The sequence below is a fragment of the Crotalus tigris genome, unplaced genomic scaffold (assembly GCF_016545835.1).
Source record: "Crotalus tigris isolate CLP2741 ecotype Arizona unplaced genomic scaffold, ASM1654583v1 scf7180000019031.1477733, whole genome shotgun sequence".
NCBI lineage: Eukaryota > Metazoa > Chordata > Lepidosauria > Squamata > Viperidae > Crotalus > Crotalus tigris.
Window position 1 is genome coordinate 1,196,947 of NW_024097335.1, and position 12,820 is coordinate 1,209,766.

Genomic DNA, 12,820 nt, shown 5'->3' on the forward strand with positions numbered 1-12,820 from the left:
CTATCCCAGCGGTTCTCAACCTGTGGGTCGGGACCCCATTTGGGGTCGAACGACCATTTCACGGGGGTCGCCAAACAAGCTGTCCGCCATTTTTCCCCCTTTTCTTTGGCCACGCCCCTGGTACCCGGTGATGTATAAGTGGTTGGGGGTCACCACAACATGGGGAACTGTATTATGGGGTCGCGGCATTAGAAAGGTTGAAAACCACTGTTCTATCCTCTCACTCCGGATGCGGTCCGGGGGAAATGCCTGAGCAATTCCTCTCTCCAAATTGAAACCTCAATATTATATACAATAAAAACTATTTCTACTTATCTGAACTACTTAAATTTCAACCCATCCTCCCCCCACCCCCTTCCCCCCCACTTCCCACAGCTAAGTACAGGCTTATACAAACATACTAAACATAATCTATTTAAGTTTACTAATTATACAATAACCAAAATCATACTAACCCTTAGCTCTCTTCAGACTTTAACATCATAAGTTTATAAACAAATCCATTACTCATAAAATAAATGAAACTTTGTAGTTCCATACTTCTTCTGAACATATTCTATCCATCTTCTCCATACGTTGAAATATCTCTCTTGTGAACGGTCCTTTAAATAAGCAGAAATTTTGGCCATTTCTGCTAAATTAGAAACCTTAAATACCCATTCTTCTAAAGAAGGCAGAGTATCCTTCTTCCAATATTAACCCTAAATCGGTTAGGTATTTGACAAGCACGCCGAGTGTCTTAAGTGTGGCATTTTTAACAAACCCAATTCAGGTAGTCCTCGATTTACAACCTCAACTGAGCCCAAGGTTCCCGTCGCTAAGCGAGACAGCTCAGTGAGTTTTGTCCCATTTTACCACCTTCCTCGCCAGAGCCGTTAAGCGAATCACGGCAGTTGTGAAATTAGCAACACCGTTGTTAATTGAATACGGCTTCCCCGTTGACTTTGCTCGCCCGAAGGCTGCAAGAAAGGATCACATGTCACACACACACACACACACACACACACACACACACACACACACAAGGAACGCTGCCACCCTCGTAAATATAGCACATGCCAGCTGCCCAGGATCCAAATTTGGATCACGTCATCCCAGGGATGCTGTAAGGGCGAAAAACAGTCACACGTCCCAATTTTTCAGACCCCTTGTAGCCTCAGTCCCTAAATGGATTGTTATAAGTCAAGGACTACCTTGGCATATTAGCAAAAGGATTTTACATCACAAGAACCAACTATGTGTGTGTGTGTGTCTTAGATAGTGCAACAATGCTGCAAAAGGGTAACCTTGGCTCTTTTTTTTTTTTTAAATACGACAACGGATGTCTTTGCTGCTTCAGCATCTTTGCTCCCCTCTTTTTCCATGCAGTACAATATCCTCGCCCACTCGGGAGACGGATTCAACATTGTCCTAGTCCCCAACGAGAACGTGCCCAAGGACAATAAGCAAAGACTAGAGATCCTAAAGGTACAGGGGTTTGTTTGTTTTTTTAATTTCACGAAATGTTTCCCTTTTAGCGAAAGCGTTTTCTCATTTTGGCTGTGGTTTTCCCTCCAGGCTTGTTTCCATATAATTCCTGAACGTTTCGTTACCGAACTAGCTAACGTCATCAGCAGGATTTTAACTGTGCCGTCCTCCTGGGCGGTCCGTTGTTTGGAGCTATATTTGAATTCCGAGCAGCTGATTGGTTTCTCTTGTTGATTGGCACTTCAGGGGGTCTTGGCTTCTTACATGTTGATAGGTTGGATCTAAATCAATATGTTGGTTGGGTGGAAGATCAAGTCTCAATCGGTTTACGCCCGTCTAACTTTGAAATAATAGGAAATATTTGTAGCTGGGGTTTTAGATTTGATTTTATGTATTTTTTAAAAAAAATCTAAAACCTGAGCTATAAATATTTCCTATTACTGTATTTCAAGGTTTTTTTAATTGCTCCCATGCAAGAGAGAGAGAAGGAAGACTAGAAACGGAGTAAAATTCTGTAGGAAAACAGTGAGATTTAGGTGCAGTAAATAAATATCAGATTATGTTTACGGAGATTCTCAAGCATCCTGTCCTGGTTGTCCCAAAGCTGCTTTTCTTCTCTCTTTTCCTTTCCTTTTCCTTTCCTTTCTTTCTTTTCCTTTCCTTTCCTTTCCTTTTTTTCCTTTCCTTTCCTTACTTTTCCTTTCCTTTCTTTTCCTTTCCTTCTTTCATTTCTTTTCCTTTTCTTTTCCTTTTCCTTTCCTTTCTTTTTCTTTCTTTCCTTTCCTTTCCTTTCTTTTCCTTTCTTTTCTTTTCCTTTCCTTTCCTTTTTTCCCCTTTCTTTTCTTTTCCAAAAGGCAACTGGACTTTCCTGGGTTTTTTTTTTTTTTCCCTTTGAAAACGTTTCGCTTCTCATCCCAGAATCTGGAGCTAGAACTGAAAGAAGCTTCATTAGCAAGAAAGCCCAGTTGCCTTTTCAAGGAAAGCACTTTTGGGATAAGAGCGTATTGTTTTTAATCTTTGAATTTATTGAATTAATTGACTGGTTTTTCTTTTCCACGGAGGCAGAAATAGCGCTCCCCTCATGACGGGCTGTCAACGCATCCTAAGAGGAAATCCTGCTTCCTTCTCAGCTTCTTGACCTAATTCTTGTAGAGCAGCCTTGAACATAAGCAGCAGATAATGTCACCTTAATGCTTGGATTAAGCCTCTTAACTGGCATAAATAAACATTAATGCCTTAATGCCCTAAAGCAGGAAAGTCACCCAAGTCAAGGGGTGACCTCCAAAGAAGGGGAGAACTTCACCCCAGCTGAGTTCAGGTAGTCCTCTATTTACAACCGCTTGTTTAGTTTTGCTCCCCCCCCCAGCAATCTGGGTCCTCATTTTACTGACCTCGGAAGGATGGAAAGCTGAGTCAGCCTGGAGCCGGTCAGGATCGAACTGCTGGCAGTGGGCAGAGTCAGCCTGCAATGCGGCATTCTAGCCGTGACACCACCATGGCAGATGATAGATAGATAGATAGATAGATAGATAGATAGATAGATAGATAGATAGATAGATAGATAGATAGATAGATAGATAGACAGAAATAAACAGATAGACGGATAGATAGATAGACAGATAGATAGATAGATGGATGGATGGCTGAGATAGAGATATGGATGAGATACAGAGAGATGGATGGATGGATGGATGGATGGATGAGACAGAGAGAGAGGTGGATGAGATAGATAGACAGACAGACAGACACAAAGACACATAGACAGAAATAGGTAGATACACAGATAGATAGATGGATGGATGGATGGATGGATGGATGGACGGACAGACACAGAAATAGACGGATAGATGGATAGACGGATGGATGGCTGAGATAGAGAGAGATATGGATGGATGGATGGATGGATGGATGGATGGATGGGACAGAAATGGATGAGATAAATAGATAAATAGACAGACAGACAGACAGATACATAGACAGACAGAAATACATAGATACACGGATAGATAGATAGATAGATAGATAGATAGATAGATAGACCAATACCAATAGCTCTTAGACTTATATATCACTTCCCAATACTTCACATAACTTTCTAAGCGGTTTATAGTCAGCCTCTTACCCCCCAACAATCTGGGTCGTCATTTTACCGACTTCAGAAGGATGGAAGGCTGAGTCAACTTTGAGCCGGTCAGGATCGAACTCCTGGCAGTGGGCAGAGTCAGCCTGCAGTGCTGCCTTCGAATCGCTGCACAGACACACACACGCCGGCTTCAGGGATCCTCATTTTTTTCCCGCCCAGGTGATGCACGCCCACGCTCAGTTCTGCATGAGCGGAGATCACACCCTGGAAGGGACCGAGCACGCCATTCGGGAGATCGCCAAAGACGACGCCGACGAGTATTTCGTCATCGTCCTAAGCGATGCCAATCTGGAGCGATACGGTATCCCGCCTGCACGATTTGCACAGGCCTTGACCATCGATCCCAAAGTGAACGCCTTCGCCATCTTCATTGGGTCCCTGGGGGATCAAGCAGACCGGTAAGCTGAAGAGACCAAACTTCAGGAAGAATCATAAGGAGCAAGGCATGGTGGTTAGCGGGCTTTCTGGCCAAATCTTCCTAGATCCCGTTCTTGGGAGCCGATACCTGTGTAGAAAAAGAAGGATAGGGGTGATCTTCTGACTTGTTCCACTCCCAGCCGTAAGGGTGCTAAAAATGGAACTTTTTGCTGTTGTTATTGCTAGTTGTGAAGTCATGTCCGACCCATCGCAACCCCATGGACCACATTCCTCCGGGCCTTCCTGTCCTCTACCATCTTCTGGAGTCCCTTTAACCTCACACCTACTGCTTCAGGGACTCCATCCAGCCACCTCCTTCTCTGTCGTCCCCTTCTTCTCTTGCCCTCCATCTTTCCCAGCATCAGGCTCTTCTCCAGGGAGTCCTTCCTTCTCATCAGGTGGCCAAAGTACTTGAGTTTCAACTTCAGGATCTGGCCTTCTCAACAGCAGTCAGGGTTGATCTCCTCCAGGACTGACTGGTTGGATCGCCTTGCAGTCCAGGGGACTCGCAGGAATCTTCTCCAGCACCAGAGTTCAAATGCCTCCATTATTTGGCTCTCGGCCTTTCTTGTGATCCAACTTTCACAGCCGTACATTGCAACTGGGGAAAAATGGAACTAGGAACTAAAAATGTTTTCCCCAATATACCCCGCCACCGGAAAATAAGCCCTAGCGTGATTTTTCAGGATGCTCGTAATATAAGCCCCACCGCGAAAATAAGATTGTCAGTTAGATGGACGCATTTAATACCATATTGCCCCAAATATAAGCACTAACCGGAAAATAGGCGAGCCTAATGCATCTTTTGGAGCAAAAATTAATATAAGACCCGGTCTTATTTTCGGGAAAACATGGTAGGTGTGTCTAGTCCAGGGGTAGGCAACCGTGGCTCTTTTATGACTTGTGGACTTCAACTCCCAGAATTCCTGAGCCAGCCTGGCTCAGCTTGGAAACCTCTCTCTTTCCCCTCAGCATGGCTGGCTCAGGAATTCTGGGAGTTGAAGTCCACATGTCTTAAAGTTACTGAGGTGGCAAAACAATGGTCTAGGCCAGGGGTAGGCAACCTTGGCTCTTTTATGACTCGTGGACTTCAACTCCCAGAATTCCTGAACCAGCATGGGGGAACTTTGGCCCCCTTTAGGACTTGTGGACTTCAACTCCCAGAATTCCTGAGCTAGCATGAGGGAACTATGGCCCCCTCATGACTGGTGGACTTCAACTCCCAGAATTCCTGAGCCAGCCATGCTGAGGGGAAAGGGAGAGGTTTCCAAGCTGAGCCATGCTGGCTCAGGAATTCTGGGAGTTGAAGTCCACCAGTCATAAAAGAGCCAAGGTTGCCTACCCCTGGTATAGGGCAGTGATGGAGAACCTTTCAGAGACCGAGCGTCCAAACTGCAACCCAAAACCCACTTATTTATCGCAAAGTGCCAACGCGGCAATTTAATCTGAACACTGAGGTTTTAGTTTAGAAAAAAAACAACTCATCCATTAACATCTTTTGTCTTAAAAGACAAACACAATAACAAAGCTTTCAATGATACAAGCAACTTTTTACTGAAAGGTAAAAAGTTTGCATTTGGCATGCTTTTGAACAATTAATGTGATTTTTGCTGTTGTATGCATGCTGATCATTTGTCTAACCTTGGTTCATACTTTGTAAGTTTGAGAGCAACACTGCATGCAGCACTTAGGTCATCTGTTAAGTCTCTTTCTGGTGTCAGATTGGATATAATTCAAAGCTGAAAACAGCGTGCTCGCTCCGGAGGCTTGTTTTGGCTAGGAAGGGGCTTGAAAAATGTTTTTTTCCTGCGAAAACCTAGCCAAAGAGCAAGGTGTGCGTGCCCACTGAGAGGGCTCCGACTGCCCCCTCTGGCACACGTGCCATAAGTTCGCCACCACTGGTATAGGGTCTCCAGGAGGGGGTTGGACTAGAAGACCTCCAAGGTCCCTTCCAACGCTCTTATTATGAAAAATCATTAAAGAAAGATCCAACCTAGAATAAAGAAGGAACTTCCTGACAGTGAGAACAATTCATCCACGGAACAACCCGCCTCCAGAAGTTGGGAATGATCCAACACTGGAAGTCTTCAAAAAAAGATTGCCTAGGATGGCATAAGGCAGCGGTGGCGAACCTATGGCACGGATGCCAGAGGTGGCACTCAGAGCCCTTTTATAATAGTAAAGTTGGAAGGGACCTTGGAGGTCATCTAGTCCAACCCCCTGCTCAGGCAGGAAACCCTATATCAGTGGTGACGAACCTATGGCACAGGTGCCAGAGGCGGCACTCAGAGCCCTCTCTGTGGGCACGGGCGCCATCGCCCCAGTCCTAGGCCTTCAGCTGGGTTTTATAAAACCTTTTCGCTTTAGGCCTCCACTGCTGGGTGCAAAAAAAAAAAGGTTCAATCAATCAGTCAATTTCAACTTCTTGCGGGGAAAAAAAAGATCTCGCAAAGTTGGAATTGATTGATTGAACTTTTTAGTCCCACCCAGTCTGCCGTTACCACCGCAGCCCTGCCCACCCAATGGGCCACACACCCCAATGGGCCACACCCACCCAATGGGCCACACCCACCCGGCACCCGACAATCCATAAGTGGGTTTTGGGTTGCAGTTTGGGCACTCGGTCTCTAAAAGGTTCGCCATCACTGGCATAAGGTCTCCTGCCTTGAGCAGGGGGGTTGGACTAGAAGACCTTTAAGGTCCCTTCCAGCCCTAGGATTCTAAGTAGGAGAAGAGCAGCACGTCTGCACGCTCCTTTAGAAGAAGGATGCTGATCCCAGCTGTTTTTCTGTAGCCCTGGCTTTGAAGACAAAAGTTGCTTCTTTGAGCATGAATCATAACAAAATTCAGCTGATGTCAGGAAAAACAGAGGCCGGTTCAGTTTCAAATAATGATTAACTATCCCCGGCCAAGTTCAAATTTATGAACCCACGATAGTCTGCTCAGTTCAGGATTGGCTAGAATAAATAAAAGCCCCCTTACCCCCCCCCCAATAATTTCACCATATTCTCTACCCTGGAAAAAAAAAAAACCGCTCCCACGCCTGAGAAAGTCCGATTAACGTGTCATTTTGCAAACCAGCAAAAAGATCCTTTCTCATACTTGGGTTCTGACCTCATCACACAAAACACGCTCCCATTTCTGAATAGATGTCTTTGCGTTAAAGAAAATGGTTGGGGATTGTGGTTTCGGTGCTACTCACGACTTGTGATGTTGAACACAGATCTCTAGAAAATATACACCCCACCCCATCCCCAAGGCTTGTTCTCCTTAAACGTTCTGACCTCTTCGTTTTATAATTCAAAAGGTGGTATTATTATTATTATTATGGATCATCGCACAGTCAGCCAGATGTTCAGACTGGATTTGGCATTTTGTCTACCTATCGAGTCCTTACCCAGGACCTGGGATAGGCAGATGTGGATGTTTGATGGTATTACAGGTATCGTCGCAGGATGAAAGCAGTTCCTAGCAAGGCCGCCTTTTGCAATTGACTAATAGCGAATTTGTTGTTGTTGTTGTTGTTATTATTTTTTTTTTATTATTATTAAAATTTTTCAAAAGTTTTACAAATAAGAATCCACCCCCCCCTCCCCAACCACCCCACCCCCCCCCCCCGACTTCCCAGAACTGAATATAGGATTATTTAACAAATATTTTAAAAATAACATTTGCAATTTATAAAATAATTAATAATAATAATAAAAATCACAATAATAATATATATAATATAAACTTTAAAATGAATAATATATACTAAAAGAGAAAAAAAAGAAATAAGAAAAGAAGAGAGAGAGAGAAAGAAGAAAGAAGAAAGTAGACGAAAAATAAAGCATATATATATAAAAAAAAAATATATATATGAATAATAATACGTAAAAAATGTATATATATAAAAAGAAAAAGAAGAAAGAAAGAAAGAAAAAACAATCATTACAAATTATAAAAAGGCTAAATAATATTTTTCCATATCCAAATTATGTTGTATAAAATTTATCCATTTTTCCCATACCGCAAAAAATTTTTCTTGAGATTGCTCCTTTAAGAAAGCCGAAATCTTTGCCATTTCTGCCAAATACGAAACTTTATGAAACCATTCTTGTAAAGTAGGCAAAGATTCCTTCTTCCAATATTGTCCTATTAACAACCTAGCGGCTGTAATCAAATTTAACATCAATATAACCTCCTTAGCATCACAGTCAATAACAATACCTAGTAAAAATAATTGCGGAGTAAATTTTACCCTCCTTTTAAAAATTCTTTGAATATTCCACCATATCTTAATCCAAAAAGCTTTTATATGCTTACACGTCCACCAAATATGGTAATAGGTAGCATCCAAATATCCACATCTCCAGCATTTCGGCTGTAGATTAGGGTACATAATGGACATTTTCTTTGGGTCAAGGTGCCATCTATAAAACATCTTATAAAAATTCTCTCTTAAATTTTGCGCTTGTGTGAATTTAACATTTCTTATCCAAATAAGTTCCCAAGTATCCATTGAAATCGTTTCACCAATATTCTGTGCCCATTTAATCATACAATCTTTAACTAGTTCAGGTTCTGAATCTAATTCCACTAAAACCCCATAAACTCTCTTAATATGGGTTGGCCTTTGATCTCTTACTTGTTTTAAAAAAATTTCATCTTCTCTAAGCCAGCCCGTTTTACAATCCATCTTCCATCTATCCACTATTTGTCTATATTGGAACCATGAATAAGTTAAATTTTCATGTGTTAATTCTTCCAAAGATTTTAACTGCCAGTCTTGGCCATCCCATCTTAGTAACTGTACGTAAGAGACCTTGTCCATATTTACCCCTTTCCTTATACCTTCTATGGCATGCCGAGGTATAGCCCATAATGGTATTTTGAAGTCACTTTTATAATACTTTCTCCACACTCTTAGCAAAGAGTTTCTTATAATATGAGACTTAAAAACCCAATCCACTTTTTTATTAAATATTAAGTAGGCATGCCATCCAAAAAGTAGGTCCCAACCTTCCAAATGAAGTATTTCTGTATTTGTTAAATTCACCCAGTCGCTAATCAATGTCAATACTACAGCATCATAATACAATTTCATATTTGGTACCTTGAGTCCGTTCCATCTCTTTGTCACTCAAGACTTTATGCATCATGGGCAAAGGAGAGCCTGCTCCCAGGACCGTTTTATAAAATTCCTTAGCTTTAGCAACTGTATTAAGTCTATAACGTGTCCCCGCATGGCTCAAAACAATGCCCATCGGAATCTCCCATCTAAATGGCATTTGTCTTGCTTTAAGTTCATTTACTAAAAAAGCAAAATCTTTTCTGCTTCTTAAAATTTTAGGTGGAATTTCCTTTAAAATAATAATATCTTGGGCAGCAATCTGAAATCTTTTATTATAAAAAATTTGTAGAATCTGATTTCGCAGAGACTTCTTAGCAAAATATATCACCACATCTCTAGGCAAATTCCTCTGTTTTGCAATCCAAGAATTAACTCTATAAATTCTTTCCACATCCCCACGTAACTCTTCTTTATCAATATTCAAAATAACAGCCAAGTCATTAATCACCATTTCCATCAAATCTTGAGTTTTATCTTCTTTCAGACCCCTTATTCTCAAAGCATATTCCATCTGTCTATACTGGAACATAAGAATATCATCTTGTGAAGTCTCCACTTTTTTCTCCATATCTTGAAATTTATAATCCAAAAGTTCAACTGTTTCTTCAATTTCCTCTACTCTGGAGTCCAGCTTCACAACCACTGAGGCCATTCCAGATAAAGCTAAAAGTATATCATCCCTCAAAATAGCATTATTCTGTTCTAAAAGCTCCTTCATCTCTTTCTTCATTTCCTCCTTAGTTTCAGATTTATTCTGGTCCAAAAGTTGTTTCATTTCCTCCCTAAACTGTGAGACAGCACTTACCATTATTTCTTTAATGTCTTGTGCTGATGTGCCAGATGGGGGAGGTGAAGGTGGAGTGGATTTAGGTTGCTGCACTGAGGGTATTATTTTAAGTTGTTGTTGCACAGTAGAAGTAGCAGGAGAAGAAGTTACTTTAGAAGCTGCAGTAGCTGGTTGTCGTTTTGAAGCCATTTTAATTTATCTTCCTTTCTTCTTAAAAATACCGATAAAAATAAGTAATCCAAAAAAAAAAAATTAAAAATAAGATAAAATAGAATAAAATAAGATCAATCTAAAAGTCCCCAAGAATAAAAAAGTAAAAAAGTAAAAAAAAAAGCAGTATTAAACAACAATTCAGCCGATCCGTCTTTTGAAGGAAAAAACTTTCAAAACGCCATTTTACTTTCACTCTCACTTTTCCGCCCGAAAAAAAAAGAGAAAGCTCAAAAAAATAAAAAAAAAAATCAACACATACTAAATAAACTAAATAAACTAAAAAAAAATAAAATAAAGCTAAACTATAAATAAAATCCTTTAAACAGTTCTGTCCGGTTTAAGATTACTCACGTTTTCTTTAAGTACGGAGATGGTAGCGGCGTCTCGCTTTGTTTCCGAAGAAACAAAGACAGCTGAGAGGCGGAGAAGGCAATGAACTCCGAGGGAACCCTCTTTCTACCCCCCTAAAAATAAAAATCCAGGGAGAGTTAAGAGGTTCTACCTCTATTCATGCGATCTCTACCCCTTCCCTTCGCCCGGGAAGGGGATTGCGAGCCGCGGGCCAGCTGGTAAACGCTGTGCTCCGCGGATCTGACACCTTCTCAGGAGGACGGCTACAAAGTAGCCGCCATCTCCACCGCTTTAACCACCGGAAGTCCGTTGTTGTTGTTATTATTATTATTATGGGTCATCGCAAGTCAGCCAGATGTTCAGACTGGATTTGGCATTTTTGTCTACCTATCGAGTCCTTACCCAGGACCTGGGATAGGCAGATGTGGATGTTTGATGGTATTACAGGTATCGTCGCAGGATGGAAGCAGTTCCTAGTAAGGCCGCCTTTTGCAATTGACTAATGGCGAATTTGTCAATGCCGATGATGGTGTTCAAGTGGTGCTCCAGTTGTTTTGGGATTGCACCCAAGGCGCCTATGACTTGCACCCAAGGCGCCTACTACCCTTGCTTGCTTTTTGCCACAGTCTTTCTATTTCTATTTGTAGGTCTTTGTATTTTGTTATCTTCTCCAGTTCTTTCTCGTCTATTATTGTTGTTGTTGTTGTTGTTGTTGTTGTTGTTAATCGTCACCCAGTCAGCCAGATGTTCAGACTGGATTTGGCATTTTTGCCTACTGCCCAAGTCCTCTTATCCATTCCCAGGTCTTGTTATTACCAGTATCTGCTTTCCCAGCTATTTTTTTCATGTACTGGCCATGTAGTGCTTTGTCTTCCCATGCCTCTATTCTGTTCTTCGTTTGGTCTTTCTTGTAGGCCAGTTTGGTCTCTCCAGTAGTCAGTAAGCCTTCCTGATATACTAATTTCAGTGCATCTTCATCATTGTTCTTCAGATATTCTTCCAAAGCCATTTTTTCTTCTTCAATCATCTGATGTACTTGCAGCATTCCACAGCTACCTATTTGCCTTGGTAGATAAAGTCTGTCAATATTATTATTATTGTTGTTGTTGTTGTTGTTATTATTATTATTATTAGAACTGTTTTTCGGGTTTTTTCTTCGAGCGATGAATTTTACTGAAAAATTCTGGGTTTGATTAAAAGTGATGAAATCTACAGCAGTAATGTATTTATTTTTTTCTCCTTTTCTGATCTTCAGATTGCAAAGGACGTTACCGGCCGGCCGGTCTTTCATTGCCATGGATACCAAAGAAATCCCGCAAATTTTGCAGCAAATTTTCACATCCACCATGCTCTCCAGTTCCTAGAAAAAAGGTTTTCATTGACTAGACCGACTGTTCAACACAGAATAATTCAGAATAATTTAAATGACCTGCTAATTAGAGTTGAAGCACTAATGATTGCCCTAACTTTATACTGAATAAATATACTTTACATTGAAGTGCATATTGTACTTCAATCAGCGTGAGCTAAACTATGGCATCCTTTCATAAAGGGGATGGTTTAAAAACATGATCAGAGCTTTGGGATAAATTAAAGATCTCTATGAATCAATTAAAGATTTCTACACAGGCTCCCTTAAATACATTTTGTGCCCAGGACCTATTAAAGAGAATGACACCCAGGATGTTTCTGACTGATTCTTTTTTTTAATAATTCTTTTGAATTGGTACACAATTCCAATTCAGCCCAATTGAGTTCAACGTCTCCGTTGCTGAGACCGACACGTGTTAAGTGAATTATGCCCCGTTTTACAACCTTTATAGGCACATCTGTTAAGTGAATCACTGCAGATGTTAGGTTAGTAACCTGGTTGTTAAGTGAATCCATTGCTTCGCTTGGCGGAAGCTTGCAAAAGATCACATGACCTCCCCACAGACGTTGCGACCGCCGTAACTATGAGTCAGTTGCCAAGTATCTGAATTTTCATCTCGTGAGCTCAGGGGCGCTACAGCTGTCGCAAGTGTGAATAAAACCGTGATACTCACTTAACCTGCAGTGATTCACTTAACAACTGTGGCAAGAAAAGGGGTAAAATGGGGCAAAATTCATGTAACTATTGCCTCCACTTACCCCTAAAATGTTGGGCTCAATTGTACACGTAGGTTGAGGACTCCCTGTATTTAAAGACCCGTGGTGGCGCGGTGGTTAGAATGCCGCATTGCAGGCTGACTCTGCCCACTGCCGGGAGTTCGATCCTGACCGCTCAAGGTTGACTTGTCCTTCCCAGGTCGGTAAAATGAGGACCCAGATTGTTGGGGGGCAACAG

The 12,820-nt window shown here is 41.5% G+C and overlaps 1 protein-coding gene across 2 annotated transcripts in view; it reads left to right on the forward strand.

Moving 5' to 3' along the window:
• The window catches only part of VWA8 (von Willebrand factor A domain containing 8), a 61,507-nt gene extending 49,332 nt beyond the window's left edge, over positions 1 to 12,175 (forward strand). For both annotated transcript variants that reach the window (XM_039358574.1, XM_039358575.1), the window contains exons 24-26: positions 1,369 to 1,467; positions 3,770 to 4,008; positions 11,750 to 12,175. In XM_039358574.1, the coding sequence (XP_039214508.1) occupies positions 1,369 to 1,467; positions 3,770 to 4,008; positions 11,750 to 11,858 (447 nt within the window). In that variant the 3' untranslated portion in view covers positions 11,859 to 12,175. The remainder of the gene's footprint in view (positions 1 to 1,368; positions 1,468 to 3,769; positions 4,009 to 11,749) is intronic.
• The last annotated feature ends 645 nt before the right edge of the window (positions 12,176 to 12,820 follow it).